This window comes from Oncorhynchus kisutch, linkage group LG5 (assembly GCF_002021735.2).
Source record: "Oncorhynchus kisutch isolate 150728-3 linkage group LG5, Okis_V2, whole genome shotgun sequence".
Taxonomy (NCBI): Eukaryota; Metazoa; Chordata; class Actinopteri; order Salmoniformes; family Salmonidae; genus Oncorhynchus; species Oncorhynchus kisutch.
In genome coordinates this window covers 29859316-29884705 of record NC_034178.2, presented here as the reverse complement: position 1 = coordinate 29884705, position 25390 = coordinate 29859316, and the positions used below count along the sequence as shown (strand labels likewise).

General features: G+C 42.6%; 1 protein-coding gene across 5 annotated transcripts in view; it reads right to left on the bottom strand.

Annotated features, from left to right (window-relative positions):
* Window positions 1-4053: 4053 nt before the first annotated feature.
* LOC109890866 (caM kinase-like vesicle-associated protein) overlaps window positions 4054-25390 on the bottom strand; it is a 39344-nt gene continuing 18007 nt past the window's right edge. For 2 of the 5 annotated variants that reach the window (XM_020482951.2, XM_020482950.2), the window contains exons 2-11: window positions 12917-13052; window positions 12637-12768; window positions 7591-7665; window positions 7121-7259; window positions 6760-6880; window positions 6526-6601; window positions 6274-6410; window positions 6023-6101; window positions 5849-5936; window positions 4054-5722 (exon numbers count right to left, since the gene is read on the bottom strand). In XM_020482951.2, the coding sequence (XP_020338540.1) occupies window positions 5369-5722; window positions 5849-5936; window positions 6023-6101; window positions 6274-6410; window positions 6526-6601; window positions 6760-6880; window positions 7121-7259; window positions 7591-7665; window positions 12637-12768; window positions 12917-13011 (1296 nt within the window). In that variant the 5' untranslated portion in view covers window positions 13012-13052 and the 3' untranslated portion in view covers window positions 4054-5368. Of the gene's footprint in view, window positions 5723-5848; window positions 5937-6022; window positions 6102-6273; window positions 6411-6525; window positions 6602-6759; window positions 6881-7120; window positions 7260-7590; window positions 7666-12636; window positions 12769-12916; window positions 13053-15064; window positions 15190-25390 lie in introns of those variants that run through there. The other 3 variants (XM_031824808.1, XM_020482953.2, XM_020482952.2) reach the window with 2 other exon arrangements.

The following is a 25390-nucleotide window of genomic DNA, read 5'->3' as shown; positions in this document are numbered from 1 at the left end:
TCAGTCCCAAAGGACCTCACCAAGTTGAGAAGCTTTGTTGGCCTAGCTTTTTACTACCGGAAGTTCATCAAGGACTTTGCAACAGTAGACAGCCCTTACAAACAAGGACCAGCGGTTTGACTGGGATGAGGACTGAGCGGCCGCAATTCACTTAACTGTGGGAGGCCCTTATCAAGACTCCGGGCCTTGCGTACCCCAACCCTCAGCACTCATTCATCATGGATACAGATGCCAGCAATGTGGGCATTGGGGCTGTTCTGTCGCAGGAGGGGCCAGATGGTGAACGGGTGGTGGCCTTCTACAGTCGGAGCCTCAACCTTGCAGAGCTCAACTACTTTGTCACAATTCAAGAGTTGTTGGCTGTGGTCGACGAACTCCATCATTTCTGATCATACCTCTACGGGACCTAAGGCCTCTTCCTTACTGACCATGGCTCACTCACCTGGCTCCTCAACTTTTGAGAACCACAGGGCCAGCTGGATAGAAAAGCTACATGAGTACGACTACCAGATGTAGTACTGGGCTGGTCGTCTCCGCGTTTAGAATAGAATGCTATATATGTGGGGGAGAATCTCAAATTTGGACTCATCAGACCAAAGGACAGATTTCCACCGGTCTAATGTCCATTGCTTGTGTTTCTTGGCCCAAGCAGGTCTCTTCTTATAAATAGTGTCCTTTACTCTTTGCTTATTTGAGCTGTTCTTGCCATAATATGGACTTGGTCTTTTACCAAATAGGGCTATGTTTTGTATACCACCCCTACCTTGTCACATCACAGCTGATTGGATCAAACTCATTAAGAAAGAAAGAAATTCCACAAATTAACTTTTAACACGGACCACCTGTTAATCGAAATCGCATTCCAGTTGACTACCTCATGAAGCTGGTTGAGAGAATACCAAGAGTGTGCAAAGCTGTTATCAAGGCAAAGGGTGGCTATTTTGAATAATCTCAAATATAAAATATATTTTGATTTGATGAACACTTTTTTCGATTGCTACATGATCCAATATGTGTTATTTCATAGTTTTGATGTCTCCAGTATTATTCTGCAATATAGAAGATAGTAAAAATAAAGAGAAACCCTTGAATGAGTAGGTGTGTCAACTTTTGACAGGTACTGTATGTACAAAATGCCATAACAGTAGCTCAAAAGAGACAGGAGATATGCTTGTTCAAAGTTTGGTGGGATACAAAAACTCTCATTTGCAGAAAATGTAATGTTGATGAGCTTATAAGTACTTATGGGAAACATGTTGCTCATGAGGAGATGAATATACTGTATGTACAAAAGGTCATGTCTATCTCAAACGGGACAGGAGATATGCTTGTTCGAAATTTCAGTTGATTACTATAGCGCCCCTCTTGTGCCGATCAGTTTATTGTTGTAAATGCCAGATCTCTATGGCAACACGCATCATTCACCTAAGTTTCGTCAAAATCGGGCCAGTGGTGTCTGAGATATTGAGTGTGACTAAACTATGGACAGCAACATCTCCCCACTTGGTCTGTTTATTGCTATATTCTCACATGGACAGATTTTGACAGGAGTGGAGTCTCTCGCTTTGCTTCTTCCTCTCTGTTAAAACCTCCTAGAGTGGATGTCCGCACCCCCGCGGGAATCGAATTAGCGTAATAAGCTAGAGACTATATGTATCTGTTTTTTGTTTTGGATGCATCTCAATCCACCATCCACCATTGTCGCACTTCTGCATCTATGGCGAAAGGTGACAGAGCTAGAGCGGTGTTTGTCAGACCATGACACATCCCGAAAATCAGTCTTCTCACAAAATCTTCTGTAGTGTCAGAATGGATTGCCTTCAAACGATTATGACCCCTCTATGTAAACATGAGATTCTCACGAATACGTACAGTGCATTCGGAAAGTATTCAGACCCCTTGACTTTTTCCACATTTTGTTAAGTTACAGCCTTATTCTCAAATGGATTAAATAAAATAATTTCCTCATCAATCTACACACAATACCCCATAATGACAAAGCAAAAACAGGTTTTTAGAAATGTTTGCAAAATTCAAACCAGAAATATCTTATTTACATAGTTATTCAGACCCTTTCCTATGAGACTCAAAATTGAGCTCAGGTGCATCCTGTTTCCCATTGATCATCCTTGAGATGTTTATACAACTTGAGTGGAGTCCACCTGTGGTAAATTCAATCGATTGGACATGATCTGGAAAGACTACAGGCAGCTGAACCAAATAAGGTCCCACAGTTCACAGTGCATATCAGAGCAAAAACCAAGCCATGAGGTTGAAGAAATTGTCTGTAGAGCTCCGAGACAGGATTGTGAATAGGCACAGATCTGGGGAAGGGTACCAAAACATGTCTGCAGCATTGAAGATCCCCAAGAACACAGTGGCCTCCATCATTTTTAAATGGGAGAAGTTTGGAACCACCAAGACTCTTCCTAGCCAAACTGAGCAGTCGGTGGAGAAGGGCTTTGGTCAGGGAGGTGACCAAGAACATGATGGTTACTTTGACAGAGCTCCAGAGTTCCTCTGTGGAGATTGGAGAACCTTCCAGAAGGACAACCTTCCAAAAGGACAACCATCTCTGCAGCACTCCACCAATCAGGCCTTTATGGTAGAGTGGCAAGACGGAATCCACTCCTCAGTAAAAGGCACATGACAGCCCGCTTGGAGTTTATCCAAAGGCACCTAGAGGACTCTCAGACCATGAGAAACAAGATTCTCTGGTCTGATGAAACCAAGATTGAACTCTTTGCCCTGAATGACAAAAACATTACTCCTGGAGGAAACTTTGCACCATCCCATTGGTGAAACATGGTGGTGCAGCATCGTGCTGTGGGGATGTTTTTCAGCGGCAGGGACTGGGAGACTAGCAAGGATCGACGGAAAGATAAACGGATCGCTCAGGACCTCAGACTGGGGCAAAGGTTCACCATCCAACAGAACAACGACCCTAAGCACACAGCCAAGACAATGCAGAAGTAGCTTCGGGACAAATCTCTGAATATCTTTGAGGGGCCCAGCCAGAACCCAGACTTGAACCCGATCGAACATCTCTGGAGAGACCTGAAAATATTGTGTAGCGACGCTCCCCATCCAACCTGACAGCGCTTGAGTGGATCTACAGAGAAGAATGGGAGAAACTCCCCAAATACAGGTGTGCAAAGCTTGTAGCGTCATACCCAAGAAGTCCCAAATGTGGGAAAAGTCAAGAGGTCTGAATCATTTATGTCAGTTGTTTTGAGGGCCACAGGCCTCACAAGACTCTTCTGAAGGTCCCCAAGTACAAGTGGAAAAAATGTATTGAAGTAAACACATCTTTCTTATATCTCTCAGATATAGGACACACTTCCTTTTCATTTTCTTTTTTGGGGGGGGGACTATCTGTTCCATGTAGTGAATCTGTTATTAAATGCATTTGTATGGGATAATAGCAGTAAGGTCAAATAAAAATGTTAATTAAATATTATAAAAATTAATACTTCAAGGGGTCTTAAAATTCAAAATGAAATAGCAAAATGATCCTTGGTATGACATTCTTAAAACAATTCCAAATAGCCTATTAATAGGACCCCCCCACTACTTTTTATAAACTTTTAATAAACTTGTCTGGTAGTGGTGATCGAACGACATATGCTCAGTTGGTCTTGAGCAAGTTGGAAAAGCAGTGTGAGCCACCATTTGTGACAAACCTCAACCTGCAACTTTTAATAATACACAAGTAACACAAGTAACACGAGCCAACACCACAAATAAATATAAGTAACACAAACCAACACCACAAATAAATATAAGTAACACAAATATAATCACATTACTTGCTTTCTTGCTACAGTAGCTACATAGACAATAAAATGCATTTCTTTTGTCTGTAAATTTCAGCCTCCCCTAATGCAGGATGTGATGACAGAATGTATTTTCTGGAAATGATGATGATACGTTTATTTCTCCTTTGATAGCTACTGGACCATAAACCTACACATAGTATTCCAACTCACCTTTTTAGCACAGCTGCAGAACCCATACAGTACATTGTGCATCAAAAATATATATTATAACTTGTGAATCACAATACTTTTTATTTTAGATTTACAGTCAAGAAATACAGACTACAAATGGGACATGACTCAAAATACAAGAAAAAGTACATTCGCTAAATAAATGCATAATACAAGCATATTGTTAAATAATTCACCATACATTAACCTTATAGAATACTTTTTAAACGTGTGAGGATAGATTAAATCATTGCTTTGATTTGTTACTCTTTGTTTTGTGGTGGCACCCATGATATGAATCAGTCAAATTGAATTAAGAAAATGTTTTACAGGTATTCATGGGCAAAATGAAATGGCAAAAAAAAAACAATCATGTGAAAAAGTTACGATCTGTTTTAAAATATGTTCTACTGTCCCACACCTACATAGGGACACGTTTTTTTTTAATCAACGAGGAATGTGTCATTTGAAAAGCAATCAAGTGGAACCGGCTGGTCATGGCATATGAAAAATAAATCATACTGATCAGTCACAATTAAATCAGATTCTGAAAAGTGTCACAGTTTTATACAGCAATATGAATATTGCTCAGTTCATAGATATATATATATATATATATATAATACTTCGGCAGCACTTCAGCTCAGCTAAAAGATGCTTAAGACATAAATAACACACTTTAACAGGCTTGACGTGATCTTAAACGTAAACACAACATGAGCTACTATTTGCAAAATGTTCATAAAGCCCGATACACTATTTTATTGGGATCAATAATCAAGCATACACATTTTCTCACCAGGTTTCTGTCTTCTTTCCAAAGAAAAGGGAGTATACAGAGAGAATATAAGCAGTTATCAGACCATTTCTAAGTCACATTGGGTACGTTACAACAGAAAACAGATTTTGAGATTGCTCTCTAAGTTGACCTTTAAGGAACCAAAGAGGCTGGCCATCACAAACATGTAGGTGTCTAGGAATTTCACTAAAGGTGTGATTCAGATTCAAAACGATACATTGATAGAATTGAGAATTCGATCAAATAAAACGTAATTAAGTGAAGAGAAGAGAAAGTGTGAGACAGAAATTTGCTAGACCTGCTCAAAACAAATGTTAGAGGTATGTATATTCTTCACACTCTTTTTTTCCCCAAAAGGATGAGTATCAACAAAACTAGAGGGGAAAAGAGTAAGAGGAAAAGATAGACAGACCACTCAACCAATCACAGGGTGCAGATAGATAGAACAGACTGTGTGAGATGCTGCTGCACTAATGCTGCAAGAGGGTGAATGGGGCGGGACGTTAAGCAGATTCTGGATAATCATGCCGGCGTCTTATTTACAGGGTGTGTGTGGTGGGGGACACTGGTCCCGCTTTGTCTAGCCATTCTGATCCTCCTGTGTTTGTGGGGGTGTTTGGAGTGGTGCTGCTGAGTCCCCGTTACACCGTTCCAGGGGCTCGGCCTCTGGCTCCTCAGGAGCTGGGCTGGGCTGGAGCTGGGAGGGGGAACCAGGAGTGATGATGGTGGGTGCATTCTGTGAATAGGGAACCTGGAGGGTGAGTGAGGCCTCTGTGCTGGCAGGGGTGCCCTCAGAACCATCAGCTGGGGGTACTGGAGTGTTGCTCGGGGTGACAGGGCCAGCGGTGGCCCCTGGAACTGGGCTGGAGGCACCGGAGTCACTCTGTTCTGGAGCTCGAAGCCTCTTCATCAGGGTTGTGACCCTTACAGCTTTCTGTGGAAGATCAAGACCATAGAAGGATGTTTTTAGAACACCTTCATCTAACTGAACAGACTGTCCAGTGAATGAATATAACTTTTTATTTATTTTTTACATTAGTTTGACAGAAAGGAAGAGTACCTTCCACTTGGCTTTGGCAAAGTTCTTTTCAATTTGCCCACACACTCCATCCCTGATGTTCTTGTTGGAGGCTGCATTCCCAGAAATCCTGAAACAAGGGACAGGTCAACGGGAAACCCACCAAAACACCTGAGAAGACAGAAATGGGTATGCATTTCAATCTTGGATCCATACCATTCATGGTTGATGGCCTCCTGTGCAGTCAGTCTTTGATCCTGCTCCACTTCCATCAGACATGACACCAGGCTTTTCGCTGTGGACGAAATCGACAAGAACGATACAATACACATATGCTCTTTCTCGCCTCTGGTGCAATAAAGTGGACATGCCTAAGAACCATAGTTTTTCCATCTAGCTGCTTTACTGGTTTAAAAATGTGATATGTAGTGCTGCATTCTGATTTGAAATAACATGACTCTTTATACCGGAGTCAGATATGTCATCCCAGTACGGTGAGTCAAACTCATAGTCTCCCGACAGAATCTTGCGGAAAAGGTTTTTGTCGTGATTATCATAGTCTTCATCTTCCGTTTCGTCGTAGAAAGGGGGGTTTCCTGACAGGCTGGAGGAAGGGAAAACGAGACGTTTGATAGTCACCTGAGATGGGCAATTACATTAATACTGCATGGGCAAGACACTGTAAACTTTAGTGAACTTAGGTGGTAAAGAACACTCACAGAATATACATGATGACCCCGATGGCCCAGCAATCCACTGGCCTTCCGTACCTCTGACGTCCCACCACCTCAGGAGCTGCAGGAAGACACACAGAATCCAATATTTTATTAATAGGAAAATGGAATGCCCAGAGGTATCAAGATGGTGTCCGGGCTCTAAAGTTGGCCAAACATTCATGCCAAACCCATCTGCCCCCATAAGTCTATGATCTGCTCTCCTCCCTACCCCCTCACCAAGGTACTCTGGGGTTCCACAGGGGTCCTTGATGAGTCCGTTCTCCAGCTTGGCCAGGTGGAAGTCACTGATCACTATTTTGGAGTGCTTCAGGCGGTTGAAGTACACCAGGTTCTCCAGCTGTGTGAGACAAAAAAACGTGTACATTTGAATACATCATCATTCATTTTTGTTATGTAGAAAGCATGACAAAATATAGATAATTGCCAGGTTATAGAATTACTCAGGGTGCCATTCAATTCATTTTTATTTCAGGCAAAGTAGCTTAATTTCTAATGCTGGCACCCAAGTGAGTGGCCTGTGGTGTAATAGCCACTATGCAACACTAGATGGGAGCAGTGTGCTGAGTGTGCAGTATACCTTGAGGTTCCTGTGGACAATTCTCTGGGAGTGCAAATAGGCCACGGCTTCCAACACCTGTCTGACAACGTTGCTGGTGTCCTTCTCTGAGTAGTAGCCTTGGTCTAAGATCCAGTCAAAGACCTCTCTGCCTGTAGCTCTGCAGAGAACATACAACATATGATATGACAGTGGCTTTCTCTGTATCATTCAAATGTACTGTAGGCCTCTTGCAACACTCAATAAGTCAAATCAACTCTCAGATGAGACGACTAAGATGAGATTCTCCTGCAGAATATGGGAAATAGACATTTCACACAGGGGTTCAGAAAGGGAAGCATACATTGAAAAGTCTGCAGGATGTAGGCTATCTTTTTGTACACTCCTTAAAATGGTGTAAACTGGGAGGGAACCACAATGACTTCAAGGGAATGAGTACAAAAAAATGAAAAAATAAGCAACATCATTCAATAATTTCCAATAACACTCACAGCTCCAGGAAGAGGAAGTACTCCTTTCTAGTTTCAAAGACATCAACCAGCTGGAGGATGTTATGATGTTTTACCCTGTTAAAAAGGGAGACACAGAAGGAAACAGAGAAAGACATAAGACAATATTATATATCAAGCAATTATAAGATTAACTAGCAATCATCAAAATATATGACATTTAATTATTTGTATCAGTGGTTTAATGACTTAATAACCATTAGAGAATTGGACCATTTACAATTTAAGTGAAATTCATATTCTGAAATGCCTACTCATGCACTAAATAAAATCAGTAGGGGAGAGTGGGGCAAATTGAGCCAAAGGGGTAAGTTGAGCCACCCGTGTTTCTAGGAAACCATACACACAATGTATAACTTGACCAAATATTTAATATTTCATGGAGTCTGCAAAGGAAGAAACCACATGGAAGAAGGGGTAAGGAAGTTAGGTCCAAAAAAACACATTTTCAACAAGTACAAATACATTTATTGTGAAGTTGGACCCATTCCAAAATGGACCTGACCTTTCCCACCCGGACCCGATATGCATAAAAACATATTTTTAATATAGAGACCTGTTCCGAACGGACCTGAGGACAACTAGACCTGTACCCTATAGACCTGGTCTGAGTGAAGGAAGCAGCAGAAAAGTCAAGTGTTTAAGCTACTTTATCAACAGGAGCTGATAAAGCGTGAGGTACAGGAGGGCGAGAGAGCTGCTGCTCTAGCAGACGAGGGGATGGGGGAGTGTTACTGTGAGCGAGTGAAATGGGGAGCAGGGAGGAGGGAGAGATGAGAGACAGCAACCAACCAAGCTGACTCGTGCTATAGTAGATAATACCTGCCATAGATAGGTTATTTATCATCCAATATGATTACATAGTACCAGTCTTGACTACATCAAACCGAGAAGATACTCTGAACAAAAATATCAACGCAACATGCAACAATTCCAAAGATTTTACTCAGTTACAGTTCATATAAGGAAATCAGTCTAATAAAATAAAATCATTAAGCCCTAATCTAAGGATTTCACATGATTGGGAATACAGATATGCATCTGTTAGTTACAGATACCTTAAATAAAAACAGAGGAGCGTGGATCAGAAAACCAGTCAGTATCTGGTATGACCACCATTTGCCTCATGCAGTTCGACACTTCTCTTTCGCATAGAGTTGATGTGGCCTGTAGAATGTTGTCCCACTCCTCTTCAATTCTTGTGTGAGGTTGCTGGATAACGGTGGGAACTGGAACACGCCGTTGTTCAAGTCGATCCCGAGGATCCCAAACATGTTCAATGGGTGACATGTCTGGTGAATATGCCGTCCATGGAAGAACTGGGACATTTTTAGCTTCCAGGATTTGTGTACAGATCCTGGCGACATGGGGCCGTGCATTATCATGCTGAAACATGAGGTGATGGCAGCGGATGAATGGCATGACAATGGGCCTCAGGATCTCGTCACAGTATATCTGTGTATTAAAATAGCCGTCAATGAAAGGCAACTGTGTTCATTGTCCATTAATCATTTTGTTCAAAATCAGCAAACCGCTCGCCCACACATCTGCCCAGTAGAGTTGAAACCGGGATTCATCCGTGAAGAGCACCCTTCTCCAGCATGCCAGTGGCTGTCGAAGGTGAGAATTTGCCCACTGAAGTTGGTTACGACGCCAAACTACAGTCAGGTGAAGACCCTGGTGGGGACGACGAGCATGCACATGAGCTTTCCTGAGACAGTGTGTGCAGAAATTCCTCAGTTGTGCAAACCCACAATTTCATCAGCTGTCCGGGTGGCTTGTCTCAGACGACGCCGCAGGTGAAGAAGCCGGATGCGGAGGTCTTGTGCTGTTGTGATTGCACGTGGTCTGCGGTTATGAGGCCGGTTGGACGTACTGCCAAATTCTCTAAAACAACGTTGGATGCGGCATATGGTAGAGAATTAAATTATCATTCAATTATCTGGCAACAGCTCTGGTGGACATTCCTGCCGTCAGCATGTCAAATGCAGGCTCCCACAAGACTTGAGACATCTGTGGCATTGTGTTGTGTGACAAAACTGCACATTTTTAGAGTGGCCTTTTATTGTCCCCAGCACAAGGTGCACCTGTGTAATGACCGTCTTTTTAAATCGGCTTCTTGACATGCCGCACTTGTCAGGTGGATGGATTATCTTGGCAAAAGATAAATTCTCACTAACAGGGAAGTAAACAAATGTGCGCATAACATTTGAGAGAAGTAAGCTTTTTGTGCGAATGGAACATTTCTGGTATATTTTATTTCAGCTCATGAAACATGGGACCAACACTTTGCATGTTGCATTTATATTTTTGTTCAGTGTAGATAAACTAGCTAGAAAGCTAGGCTAATTGAGGCTGCACTTTCTCTTCTTACAGTTAAAATAACAACAACTCCATTCAGAATATTAAGTAGCAGCATACCTGTTGGCTCTTGGTCGATGTAGCCTATCCTTTAACTTTTAATTCCGTAATTGTAATTCCATATTCCATTGACTAGATACATTATATGTACAAAAGTATGTGGACACCCTTTTAAATTACTGGATTTGGCTATCTCAACCACACTGTTGATGACAGGTGTATAAAATCGAGCACACTGCCATGCAATTTCCATAGACAAACATTGGCAATAGAATGGTCTTACAGAAGAGCTCAGTGACTTTCATCGTCGCACCGTCATAGGATGCCACCTTTCCAACAAGTGAGTTTGTCAAATTCCTGCCCTGCTAGAGCTGCCCCGGACAATTGTAAGCGTTGTTATTGTGAAGTGGGAACCTGTAGGAGCAACAACGGGCTCAGCCGCGAATTGGTAGACCACAAAAGATCACAGAACGGGGCCGCTTGAAGTGCGTAGTGCGTAAAAATAGTCTGTCCTCATTTGCAACACTTACTGAGTTCCAAACTGCCTCCGGAAACAACGTTCATTGGGCGCTGAAATGAAATGGAAAATGGATTTACATGGTCGGCCATCTGGCAGTCAGACGGACGAATCTGGGTTTGGCGGGTGCCAGGAGAATGCTACCTGCCGAAACGCGTAGTACCAACTGTGGTACTGGTCAGGGGCTGTTTTTTATGGTTATGGTTATAGGCTAGCCCCCTTAGTCTCAGTGAAGGCAAATCTTAACGCTGCAGCATACGATAACATTCTAGACGATTCTGTGCTTCTATCTTTGTGGCAACATTTTGGCGAAGGCCCTTTCCTCTTTCAGCATTACAATACCCCCGTGCACGAAGCGAGGTCCATACAGAAATGGTTTGTCGAGATCGGTGTGGAAGAACTTGACTGGCCTGCAAAGAGCCCTGACCTCAACTCCATCGAACACCTTTGGGATGAATTGGATCCCTGACTGTGAGCCAGGCCTAATCGCCCAACATCAGTGCCCGACCTCACTAATGCTCTTGTGGCTGAATGGAAGCAAGTCCTTGCAGCAATGTTCCAACCTCTAGTGGAAAGCCTTCCCAGAAGAGCTATAGCGGCAAAGGGGGGAACAATCCCATAGTAACGCCCATGATTTGGAATGAGACGTTCGACAAGCAGGTGTCAATATACTTTTGGTCATGTATCTCCTATATTTAGCCACATAAGGAGGACCTATGACACTTTGATGACTTATGATTGGAGAACAACAAGCTACACGTACCACTCCCGTGAAAAGATCAGCAGAATAAATTATACAATTTCTCTCTCTCTCTCTCTACTGCAGAATTCGGGTCTGGATATGTACGGATCCTTCCGTACAAGTCAGCTAAAATTACACATACCTGAGACCCGTGACAATTATTTCAGATCTGACCCAGACCCGTGACATTATTTTGAATTCTGGATCCGGACCTGCTCGGGTCCTGGATTGGGTCTTCGGGTACAGGTGGATCTGTGAAGACCTTTAATTTATTGTGGTATAGGTTTCATGACGCTAGTATCTGAACCAAAGGTGATACTTTTAAGATGTTTCCATACATCAGTTGTGGTCTCTATAAGGTTCAATATGAGGTTCTAAACCTAGCATGAAAGTGAATCATTGTAGCTGTGTGGGTTAATATAGTCAAAATGTTTACCTTGGGGTAAGTTGAGCCAAAGGCAAGTTGAGCATATTTAAGTGTTTTCTTCCCAGGTGTAATGAAAGGCATTATAACTGGGATATGAGGTAACAACAGGGCATGGCCTATGTCAAAAGTGTTTTTAAAAAAGTACAAAGTGTGAGGTGTTAAGCCTCTGTTAAAAGATGCTTAAAATGATTGAAAGACAGAAAAGCAATTGCTATTGGGAAATAAAGATAGATATGGTTTTAAAAAGGTAGCGGTAACATTTCACTCAGTACATACATTTGAAGGTGGTTAACTTAATCCATAAATTGTGTCAAGAGACCACTTTTTTGGGACAAGCTGTGTTTTCAAAACTGTAATGTTTACATGAATTCGGATTTCGGGGGGGGGGGGATACACAACATCCTGAAATATACTATATGTAGATATCTTTGCTCGAAAGAATACTATATTTCCCTTGACAGAGGGATGCTGAATGTAGAAAATAGCTCAACTTGGACCACTCTCTATATAGGCAAAAAGGTACAAATAGGCATTAAAAACAGACATTATTTGTGATATTGTAGGAGTGGATTAATGATTATATTTTGTTATGTATGGAGAGTGGACCATTTCCAATTCCAGTGAAATTCTGGTTAATGAATTCAAACATGAGATTGGTCTCACTACCAAAGCTTATTTTTTTAATTAGGCAAATGGATCATTCAAGCTGAACAGGACTGGTGTTTATGGGAATGTTATAGAGATGTTATGGAAACATTATGAGGATGCTATGGAAACAAGAATGTTAGTATTTAGTAACCATTATTAACTCATTTCTGTTAACTATCTCTACTGCGCCCCCCCCCCATTTCAATTGCATACATGTGAATTGTAAAACTATAGATAATCGTAACAGAATGATTCATGCTTTCCTGTGGCATTTCAGACGCCAAGGATAAAGCTTTGCATTAATGAATAAGCCAAAAACGGAATTTCACTCACATATTCAAGATCACAATTTCATTCTTGGCAGCTTTCCTCACTTTCCTCCCGTCCTTTTTCAAAAACTTTTTACAGGTGAACATTTTGAGTGTGTTCTTATCCTTCGCTCTGAAGATCTCACAGAACTCCTCCCTTAAAATCAGGATCACACACAAGAACAAACAAGAGAAACATTTTAAAACAGCCAAATCTTCTACTGAAAGGAAGAGGCATGTGTGTTCCTATTAAGCCACAGTCCCAGAATACAACAGTCGTTTAGATGTCGTGAAGGAATACTCACGATTTGACAATTTGTCCAAGGTCATATTTATCAGTCACCTCTGAGGGATTGTTGTAATCCTTCTTCTCCCCGAGCGTCAAACAGCCAAATGGCATGGCAGCTCCTGCCCTTCACAGGGAATTCACACCAGCACCACCTGTTAACAAGACCGAGCACATTGTTGCTACAATACACATGAAAGCAATTGTACATGAGAAGGCACGTTAAAACAACTTCTTTCACGTGGCTGTGCTGCGGTCATAGGTACGAGTTCCATCTCACTACTAAACATCTGAATAAGAGCACCGTGACAAACGCTGTTGCTAAAGTTTATGATCTATCCCTTCTCCTAGTCACTGTACCTGTAGGTACACGTCTACGTCAATTACATCACACCCCTGCACATCGACGCAGTACTTACCCTGTGTATATAGTTATCGTTACTCATTGTGTATTTATTCCTTGTGTTATTATTTTTCTGTTACTTTCTACATCTTCCTCTCTGCATTGTTGCGAATGGCCCATAAGGAAGCATGTCACTGTTAGCGCTAAATGGCACAATTGTAATTGGCTCCTGCTGGATGTTAAATCCCTCACCTACCTACTGTAGCAGCCCACTTTGCTGAACATAAGTGTAACAATACTCTATCTGAGTGAGGTTACATAAGACCAGGCCTGGCATTGTGTTAGAGGTATCCAGTCTAGAGGTAGCCTGTCATTGCTAACAATTAAGGTGCAGACCAAAACATGTATTCTTTCAATCAAATGCACACATTAGCCAGCATGCATTTTCAAAATGGGTTTATGGAATATGCCGGTCATTGAGATCATAACGCACTTTGAACTCAACATGATAATGACTTCGATTAAAATCTTTAGATAACATTGTATGCCATGGGACCTTGAAAATAACTGGATTCATTCATATTCATCCATCACATAACTCTACTATACAAAGACTTAAGTCTCCAGTAGCCTGGAAGGCGTGTTTCTTTTTTACTCAACAGTGAGCCAGCCAGCCCTGTATGTCACTTTATAGAACTGAATAGGTTTCCATGAATCTGGTCCACAGCAGCAACACATACTCAGTATTCAGCCTTGGGACGATTAATACCACCAGGAGCAGCAGTAACTATTGTTCTTTCTGAACAAAGCATACAGTTCCCTGAATACATGCAATACGAATATGATCCTCTCTGGATGGGTTTCTGGCTACTGAACAATCCTGTTGATTTGGCAGCAGAGGAAGCAGAGTGAAATACAGTGGGAGGAGGAGGAGGCGAGTGAATTTGACCGAGGTGCCATCTCAGTGGAGCCATCAATCATGTCCCTATTATGAGAAGAAAAAATGGATTCCTCATCTCTGGTGGAAAATCAATGCGAGGTTTCACTCTGTGGTAGAGGAAAATAACACGTCCTTATGGAAGGATCATGAATGTATGAGGAAACAACAAAAATAAATGATACAGGGAATAAGGCATTTAGCCTTTGTAAATGAGCCATTACCATTCCTGCAGTAATAGCTAGTGTAGATGCACATGATTTCAAAACCGTTCTAATCTTTTAGCAGTATTAGGAGTAACAAATAGTTATGTACAACTACATTTTATGTAAGAAATGCACATTTCTAGGTGTGTAAATTTATTGGGAAACAATCTTGTTCTACATAAAGGTTCACTTATTTTCTTTTGACAACACCAATCATTCATGACGTATGAGGCATCTGCTATGCTCGTTGCAAGCCTTCCTAGTGGCTAGTAGAAGGTAAAGGTTACAGCAGGACTAACTTCATGTAGTAGGTGTTAAAGAAACACCTGAAACGAAATGCCGCATATGACGAGAAGCTGTTGCGGTCGGTTCTCTTTTGCACTGTTCAACCAATCCAGTAAATGTGGAGGAGGGTTGAAGACGGAGTGTCACCGTGTTAATATTCCTGATAGAAACAACTTCAGATCGCAAGCTACTGTAGCAAATGTGCCATAGCTAGCTGCTAGCCAGATACTAGCCTGCATTATTTAGCAATAAAGGAATCTCCGACCAAACTTGACATAAAAAAATTGGTATGTCGACTTTGTGATAAAACACTATCCCGTGAATATTGCAAGTTTTAGTTATTGCTTCCTCAAATATTTGATCAGAAAGCTACATGTTTTCTAGTCGTATGCTCACCTGCTATTTTTCACCGACAGGGTTCATTATCGCGACCAAAACAGTCGCACCGTTTGACTTCGCAGTGAGACACATTCTTAACTGGTCGCAAGAGTGACAGCTATTTTTTGGGACCTTGTCACGTTAGTTTTTGGTTCAAAATGAGCTTTTTCTTATCATCCTGATTTATTCAAACAGTAATGTGCAATTGACCAAAGATAAACCAACTTTCTGAATAGGCAACAATGACACCGGAATACATTGAAGGTTTTGGAAAACCTCCTGGCCAGTCGATCATAACGGTCAGTGGCCTGCTTGGTCCAGTGAATTTCATTTGTAATAATGTTATATATTTTTGTATCTAGGGGAAAGTATTCATTATTGTATATTTTGTTGTGTTACAGCCTGAATTCCAAATTCACACCCATCTACTCACAATATTCCATAATTACAAAGTGAAAGCATGTTTTTAGAGAATGTTGCAAATGTATTTAAAATTTACATAAGTATTGACAACCTTTCTCAATACTTTGTTAAAAGCACCTTTGGCAAAGATTACAGCTGTGAGTCTTTCTAGGTAAGTCACTAAGAGTATTCCATACCTGGTGTCACGCCCTGGTCATAGAGAGGCTTTATTCTCTATTTTGGTTAGGCCAGGGTGTGACTAGGGTGGGCATTCTAGTTTCTTTATTTCTATGTTTTCTATTTCTTTGTGTTTGGCCGGGTGTGGTTCTCAATCAGAGGCAGCTGTCTATCGTTGTCTCTGATTGGGAATCATACTTAGGCAGCCTGTTCCTTTCGCAGGTGTGGGTAGTTATCTTTGTTATTGGTACTGTTGCCCAAGTTAAGCCTCACGGTCGGCGTCTTGTTGGCGACATTCATTTCAAATAAAAATAAATGTACGCTCATCACGCTGCGCTTTGGTCCAGTCATTTCCACGACGACGTCCGTGACACCTGGATTGTGCAACATTTATTATGCCCATTATTATTTTCAAAAATCTTCAAGCTCTGTCAAATTGGTTGTTGATCATTGCTAGACAACCATTTCCAGTCTTGCCATATATACAGTAGTGAATGAAAATGTAAAGTGTTGGTTGAGCTAAAATAACTTTTATGAACAAATGTGTTTACATCTCTGTTTGTGAGCATTTCTACATATCCAAGATAATCCATCCACCTGACAGGTGTGGCATATCAAGAAGCTGATTAAACAAGATGATCATTATACAGGTTTATTTACTGTCCCCCTTGTGCTGGGGATAGTAAATGCCACAGATGTCTCAAGTTTTGACAGAGTGTGCAATTGGCATGGTGAATGCTGGAATGTCCACCAGACCACTGTTGCCATAGAATTGAATGTTAATTCCTCTCCCATAAGCCACCTCTAATGTTGTTTTAGAGAATTTGGCAGTACATCCAGCCAGCCAGCCTAACAACCGCAGACCATGTGTAACCATGACAGCCCAGGACCTCCACATCCGGCTTCTTCACCTGCGGGATCGTCAGAGACCAGCCACCCGGACAGGTGATGAAACTGGATTTGTACAATTGAATTTATGCTCAAACTTTCAGAAACCGTCTCAGGAAGCTCATCTGCGTGCTCATCCACACCAGGGTCTTGACCTGACTGCAGTTCGAAGTCGTGACCTGACTGCAGTTCGGAGTCGTAACCAACTTCAGTGGGCAAATACTCCCCTTCGATGGCCACTGGCAGGCTGGAGAAGTGTGCTCTTTATGGATGATTCCCAGTTTGAACTGTACCGGGCAGGTGGCAGACAGCGTGTATGGCATCATGTGGGCGAGAGGTTTGCTGATGTCAACGTTTTGAACAGAGTGACCCATGGTGGCGGCGGTGTTATGCTATGGGAAGTCCATAAGCTACGGACAACGAACACAATTGCTTTTTTATCAAGGGCAATTTGAATGCACAGAGATACCATGACGAGATCCCGAGGCCCATTGTCGTGCCATTCATCCGCCACCATCACCTCATGTTTTAGCATGATAATGCACGGCCCCATGTCACAAGGCTCTGTATACAATTCCTGGAAGCTGAAAATGTCCCAGTTCTTCCATCGCCTGCATACTCACCAGACATGTCACCCATTGAGCATGTTTGGGATGCTCAGGATTGACGTGTACAACAGCGTCTTTTAGTTCCCGCCAATATCCAGCAACATCACACAGCTATTGAAAAGGAGTGGAACAGCATTCCGCTGGCCATAATAAACATCCTGATCAACCTTATGCAAAGGAGATGTGTCGCACTGCATGAGGCAAATGGCAGTCACACCAGAAACGGACTGTTTTTCTGATCCACACGACTACTTTTTTTTTTAAGTATCTGTGACTAACAGATACATATCTGTATTCCCAGTCACGTGAAAACCATGGATTAGGGCTTAATTTATTTATTTAAATTGACTGATTTCCTTATATGAACTGTAACTCACAAAAATCTATGAAATTGTTGCATGTTTTGATGTGTTTAGATTTTTTTTCAGTGTAAACTAAGCCAATAATTTAATTCTTGCACCCGTTACTGAAATGGTTGTTCCAATTTAACAGGCTTAGCTAGTTTCATCCACGGTGCTTAACCCTGGCAGACATTATGAGTGCAAGTTGCGGATTAATACACATTTCAACTGTTGGATAGCCTAATGCTGGCTAGATTCCAATAGGAATTACACATACTTTTACAAGCCAGTATAATGTGATTTACAGTTAGGGTTGCAACATTCTGGTACATTTCTCAGGTTTTACAGAAATCCTGGTTGGAAGATCTCAAAACCATCTTTGGGGGATGTTTGTGGAATTTTGCAACCCTACTTGCAGGCCTGGTGTGACCTGTAAACTGAGTTTCAGGCCACAGTATAAGGTGATATATGTAATAGTTGATTTCTAACTTTTTATATTTGCCCAGGAACTCACCATGTCGCTGTCACTAAGAAATACAGTCATGGGTGGTAACTCTACAATTCAATCGAAAAGGCAAGCCGCACTGATTGGAGGCGTGGCTTAGTGGGGGCGTTTCATTTAAGTATACCACACAAAAAAAAGCTGCATTTGTATTACTCATATGAAGGTAGTACTGCTTACTTCGGCTCTTTTTAAGTTTCTTATCTTTTTTTTTAGGTAATCAGTTTCCTGTTTGAGTACTCAGGAACATTATCACTCTTCTTGGTAAGCAACGCCATTGTAGATTTGGCATTAGGTTTTAGGTTATTGTCCTGCTGAAAGGTGAATTAATCTCCCAGTTTCTGGTGGAAAGCAGACTAAAAACAGGTTTTCCTCTAGGATTTTGCCTGTGCTTAATGGTGGCTGCATAACATGATGCAGCCACCATTATGCTTTAAAATATGGAGAGTGGTACTCAGTAATGTGTAGTATTGGATTTGCCCCAAACATAATACTTTGTATTCAGGGCAAAAGGTTAATTGCTTTGCCACATTATTTGTAGTATTACCTGCCTTTTTGCAAACAGGAGGCATGTTTTGGAATATTTGTATTCTGAAAAGCTTCCTTCTTTTCACTCTGTCAGTTAGGTTAATATTGTGGAGTAACTACAATTTTGTTGATCCATCCTCAGTTTTCTCCTATCACAGCCATTAAACTCTGTAACTGTTTTAAAGTCACCATTAAAGTCATCATGGTGAAACCTCTAAGTGGTTCCCTTCCTCTCCGGCAACTGAGTTAGGAGGGACGCCTTTATCTTTGTAGTGACTGGGTGTTTTTATACACCATCCAAAGTGTAATTAATAACTTCACCATGCTGAAAGAGATATTCAATGTCTGCTTTTTTTTAACCATCTATAAGTGCCATTCTTTGCGAGGCATTGGAAAACCTCCCTGGTCTTTGTGGTTGAATCTGTGTTTGAAACTCACTGCTTGACTGAGGGACCTTACAGATAATTGTGTGTGGGGTACAGAAATGAGGTCGTCATTAAAAAATTATGTTAAACCCTATTATTGCACACAGAGTGAGTCCATGCAACTTATAATTTTACTTGTTCAGCACATTTTCCCTCCTGAACTTATTTAGGCTTGCCATAATAAAGGGGTTGAATACTTACTGACTCAGGACATTTCAGCTTTTTATTTTTCATTAATTTGTAAAACATTGTGGAATCCCAGGAGGTCTACCCGGGGGATGGTAATAGAGGGGAGGTACGTGAAGTGACATTGGCGCCCTCTACTGGAAATACGGGAGCTGGGCACCCCGAACCCTACAACCAGGGGGGCCCAACCATGAGAGTTCCAACCAGGTGAGAAGGTCTTGGTGCTGATCCCTACAAACAGAGAGTAAATTCCTGGCTACGAGGCATGGCATCAACATTGTTGAGCGAGTAGGTGACGTCAACCATAAGTTCCGCCAACCAGGGCGGAGAAGACCCCTCCAGCTTTACCATGTGAACTTTACTCCAGTGGCACACACGTGAGGCACTGTGCGTAATGTGGACCCGGCCACAGCAGGGCCCGCCCTCGGTCTAAGTTGCAATGGGGGAAGACCTCAGCCCAATCCAAGACAAGAGCTCAGAGAGTTGGTCCTGCGGAATACGGCCGTGTTCTCCGAGGTGTCAGGGTGCACGGATCTCGTGGAACATCATATCCACACACGTCCCGGAGAAAAAGTGCGCAAATGGCCATACCATGAGCCCGAAGGGTGGTGGTCCAGCGGGAAGTGACGACAATGCTAGAAATGGGGGTACTGAGTCACACAGTGAGGGGTCTAACCCCATAGTTCTGGACAAGGTCAGTAAGTTTGATGCTTACCCCATGCCCCGGGTGGACGATCTGATCGACGATCTGACCGCTTGGGGATGGCGAGATACGTCAGCACCTTGGACCTGACAAAGGGGTAATGGCAGGTGCCACTAGTAGCTGCCTCCCGGGAGAAGACTGCCTTCTCCCCCCGGGGGGACTATACCACTACAGAGTTCTGCCTTTCGGGCTCCACGGGGCACCAGCGACCTTTCAGTGACTCATGGACCACGTCCTGCGGCCGCACAATGAGTACGTGACAGTTGGGAGTCACATCTTTGTAGGTTACAGGCCGTGGTTGATGCGCAAAAGGGTCTGACCGCGAACCCCCACAAGTGCAAGCCGGGCTACGCCGAGGTGGAGTACCTGGGATATCAGATCGGGAGAGGAAATGTGAAACCCCAAGAAAAATAATCACTGCCATTAGGGGATGGCCGGTCCCCCAAACCAAGAGGCAGGTGAAGTCATTCCTGGGGTTAGCAGGGTACTACATTAGATTTGTACCGAACTTTGCCGCAATAGCTTCTCCCCTCACAGACTTAACGAAGGCACGATTACCCCAGACGGTGCAGAGGACACGGAGGCGGCGTTTCAGGCCCTGAAAGATACGCTATGTTCGCACCCGGTACTCGTCACTCCGGACTTCTCAAAAAACCTCCTAGGCCAGAGAGACACGTCTGACACAGGGGTAGGGGCCGTTTTGTCCCAAGAGCAGGAAGGCGAGGAGCACCCAATCATCTATGTCAGCAGGAAGCTCCTCCTGAGGGAGAAGAAATACTTGATTGTCGAGAAGGAGTGCCTCAGCGTGAAGTGGGCACTGGACACTCTCAAGTATTACCTTCTCGGGAGGAAGTTCACCCTGATCACTGACCATGCCCCTCTTGTGTGGATGGCAAGAGGTAAGGACGCGAATGACCGTGTCACCCACTGGTTCCTGTCCTTACAGCGCTACTCTGTCATCCACAGGCCGGAGGCCCCGCACGGCAATGCAGTCGTCCTCTCCAGGAGGGATGCAAACCTAGACCTGAGCATGCCTCCCTCCCAGTCAGGGCTAAGGAGGGGGGCGGGGTCTACCCTATGGGGGGGTCCTACCCTTTATAAAAAAGAATTATTTACATTTTCACCTAAAATGACATACCCAAATCGAACTGCCAATGGCTCAGGACCTGAACCAAGGATATGGATATTGAAAGGAAACACTTTGAAGTTTGTGTAAATGTGAAATAAATGTTGGAGAATATAACACATTAGATCTGGTAAAACATAATACAAAGAAAAAAACAAGTGTTTTTATTTTTTTATTGTGCCATCATCTTTGAAATGCAAGAGAAAGGCCACAATGAATTGTTCCAGCCCCGGCACAATTTGGACATTGGCCACTAGATGGCATCAGTGTATGTACAAAGTCGTGGACTGATCCAATGAACCATTGTATATCTGTATATCAAGACTGCCTAAATCTGCCTAATTGCTTTATTCATCCATTTATTTTGAAGTTCATAATTGTGCACTCTCCTCAAACAATAGCATGGTATTCTTACACTGTAATAGCTACTGTAATTTGGACTGTGCAGCTAGATTAAGAAGAATTTGATTTTTTTTGTTACTTAGAACCTCATGCTAATCACATTAGCCTATGTTAGCTCAACCGTGCCGCATAGGGGGGACACAGATCCCGTAGAGTTTAAAAATCAGACATATCTAGGCTATTTGGTCCTTGAATAGTCAGTGAAGTTATGGTAGCTGATTTAGTTAAGTTATAATTATTCCATTATTTTATTTCTGATTTAAGAGATGTAGGTGCTTTCGTTTGTTTCCTGCCATCTCAATTGAAGGGTATTGCGTTATTTTGCTTGTTGTCGTAAAACCATGTGCGGTTATTATGAGCAAGACAGCATCCAATGTTGGCTTCAACTTGGTTTTCCATACAAAGTGTTCCATTACAAAGGGAACCCGGTTTTTGGTTGCTTTCTCCTTTTAAAATATGATAAAGTAACCCCTCAACAACATCTAGTTTTAGCAACTTGCTAGCTAGCTACCACATGAACAGGTGCAGTTTTATAGGGTCAGCTGTAGTAGTTCAGCACAGCTGGATCAAATTAGGTTTAAGTGCCTTGCTGAAGGGCACATCAACAGACTTTTCACCATGTCGACCAACAACCTTTCGGTTAGTGGCCCAACAATCCAACCGCTAGGCTAACTGCCACCCACTAGTGTGTTTGTGTCGGGAGCATGCTGTCTATTTAGTCAAGCAATGCCCACATTATTCTGACATCTTTTTTTAAATAAAAAATAATGTCAGTGTCAATGCAGGCCTATTAAATAATGAATTATTCTTCAAATGGTAATTAATAGGCCACATATTTTGCAATCCAGTGGCCATTTGTTTTGAAAGCCCTACACCACTGAATTAAAGGGCAACTTCTTTGCTGTTACAGTAAAGCCTGCTTTTCCACTGACTAGACCATGTAAAGAACACACTCCATCTCCCAGAATAGCTCTTTGGGCCAGGAGAGCAGACTGAAGTATAATTTCAGAGCCAGAATTATTGCATCCAGATTTTTTCTTCTTCTTGTAATAAACACACAAAAGCCGTTAGCTACTCAGTCTACACTCTGGCAGAGGAGGGTGTTATTTTTGTCTTCTTCATGGCAAAAACTTTCAAAGCGTTGATTAAATTCCCTTTTCCTAATATTTCAACAGTGCTGTTTACAGCAGCAGCAGCAGTCCTTCCTGCATTGGTTCGGTGCGGAGTGGGCAATATCTCCAACCGACACGTAGACTGCTAGTAATGAGCCAGGAGAGGGAAATAATGAACCCTGTGCAGCGAGAGAGGAGAAGAAGAGTGAATAGTTCTGTTTCAGGTTGTGAATCAATCATCGGCACAGGAAGGAGAGAGTCTCTGGGATGAAGACTCAGAGGAGAGGAGAGGAGAGGAGAAGAGGCGGTTGAGTGTAGTGCGGGCCACAGTGGGACTCACTACTATATAACTCCAGGATCAGGGCTCCAGAGATACGCATTGCCTGACTCGCTGGCTGAATAGCACAGTGGCCCTGATATAATCAGCCTCCCCTCAAGCAACTATATTACTGCAACTGATAAACATACATCAAATCATATCAAATGGTATTCGTCACATGCTTCGTTAACAGTGAAGTTCTTACTCACGGGCCCTTCCCAAAAATGCAGAGAAATTAAATAGAGAAATAATACAGAAGTAATAACACATAAAACATCTAAGTAATAATAAATACACAATAAGTACTGGGGTACCAGTACCAAGTTGATGTGCAAGGGTACAAGCTAACTGAGGTAGATATGTACAGTACCAGTCAAAAGTTTGGACACCTTCAAGGGTTTTTCTTTATTTTTACTATTTTCTACATCATAGAATAATAGTGAAGACATCAAAACTCTGAAATAACACATATGAAATCATGTAGTAACCAAAAAAGTGTTAAACAAATCATAATATATTTTAGATTTTAGAATCTTCAAAGTAGCCACCCATTGCCTTGATGACAGCTTTGCACATGCTTGGCATTCTCTCAACCAGCATCACCTGGAATGCTTTCCCAAAAGTCTTGAAAGAGTTCCAACATATGCTGAGAACTTGTTGGGTTTTTACAAGGACTGATTTGACGTCATTTCCGGTCAAAACTTGTAGACTTGTTTATGTGTTGCTGTGCAGTTTGTTGCTAACCTTACTTTGCTACCTGCCAACTTTACAGTTTTTACTTTTTAATTACCGTTTTATATTTACATTTTTGACCTCTTTCGACTTTTTTCATTCAACTTTTTCACCCCCAGGTGCTTTATCTGGATGTGGTTCATCAGGACCTCCACCATTCGGAGCTATGTAGTAACATTAACATTATGCCATCTAATTGCAGTCGCTGTACTCATAATATACAGGAGAACGATCGCCTTATGGCGAGGATAGCTGTGCTGCAAGCCCAGCTTCAGAGCAATCGTTAGGCAAGTGAAGGAACGGATGAAATAGTGTCTGTGCCACCAATAAGTACAGATAGTAATATAAATCGCCTCGCACAGACCCCGCAGCCGGACAATTTTCTCATGGCTTCTGGAGGGAAATGCTGTAGGAATGCTCAACCGGTGTCGCTCATTCAGCCGACAGAAACTTTCAACCGGTTCTCCCCATTAAGCAACGGGTCGGAGTCAGAGGCCATGCTTTCTCTGGTCTCTCCTCGTCCCGTTATGGGGTCTGAGACGCCGAAGCCTCCCACCATTAGCTCTGACAAATTGAAAGCCCTAGTCATTGGCGACTCCATTACCCGCAGAATTAGACTAAAAACGAATTATCCAGCGATCATACAATGTTTACCAGGGGGCAGGTCTACCGACATTAAGGCTAATCTGAAGATGGTGCTGGCTAACGCTAAAACTGGTGTAGAGAGTATAGGGATATTGTTATCCACGTCGGCACCAACGATGTTAGGATGAAACAGTCAGATGTCACCAAGCGCAACATAGCTTCAGTGTGTAAATCAGCTAGAAAGATGTGTCGGCATCGAGTAATTGTCTCTGGCCCTCTCCCAGTTAGGGGGAGTGAGGAGCTCTACAGCAGTCTCACAACTCAATCGCTGGTTGAAAACTGTTTTCTGCCCCTTGTAGATAATTGGCCCTCTTTCTGGGACTCACCCACAAACAGGACCAAGCCTGACCTGCTGAGGAGTGATGGACTCCATCCTAGCTGGAGGGGTGCTCTCATTTTATCTACGAACATAGACAGGGCTCTAACTCCCCTAGCTCCACAATGAAGTAGGGTGCAGGCCAGGCAGCAGGCTGTTAGCCAGCCTGCCAGCTTAGTGGAGTCTGCCACTAGCACAGTCAGTGTAGTCAGCTCAGCTATCCCCATTGAGACCGTGTCTGTGCCTCGATCTAGGTTGGACAAAACTAAACAAGGGCGGTGTTCGCCTTAGCAATCTCACTGTAATAAAGACCTCCTCCATTCCTGTCATTATTGAAAGAGATTGTGATATTTCACATCTCAAAATAGGGCTACTTAATATTAGATCCCTCACTTCCAAGGCAGTTATAGTCAATGAATTAATCACTGATCATAATCTTGATGTGATTGGCCTGACTGAAACATGGCTTAAGCCTCATGAATTTACTGTGTTAAATGAGGCCTCACCTCCTGGTTACACTAGTGACCATATCCCCCGCTAATCCCGCAAAGGCAGAGGTGTTGCTAACATTTATGATGTCTTTTGAGCTTCTAGTCATGAAATCTATGCAGCCTACTCAATCACTTTTTATAGCTACTGTTTACACGCCTCCTGGGCCATATACAGCATTCCCTGAATTCCTATCGGACCTTGTAGTCATGGCAGATAATATTCACATTTTTGGTGACTTTAATAGTCATATGGAAAAGTCCACAGACCCACTCCAAAAGGCTTTCGGTACCATCATCGACTCAGTGGGTTTTGTCCAACATGTCTCCGGACCTACTCACTGCCACAGTCATACTCTGGACCTAGTTTTGTCCTGTGGAATAAATGTTGTGGATCTTAATATTTTTCCTCATAATCCTGGACTATCGGACCACCATTTTATT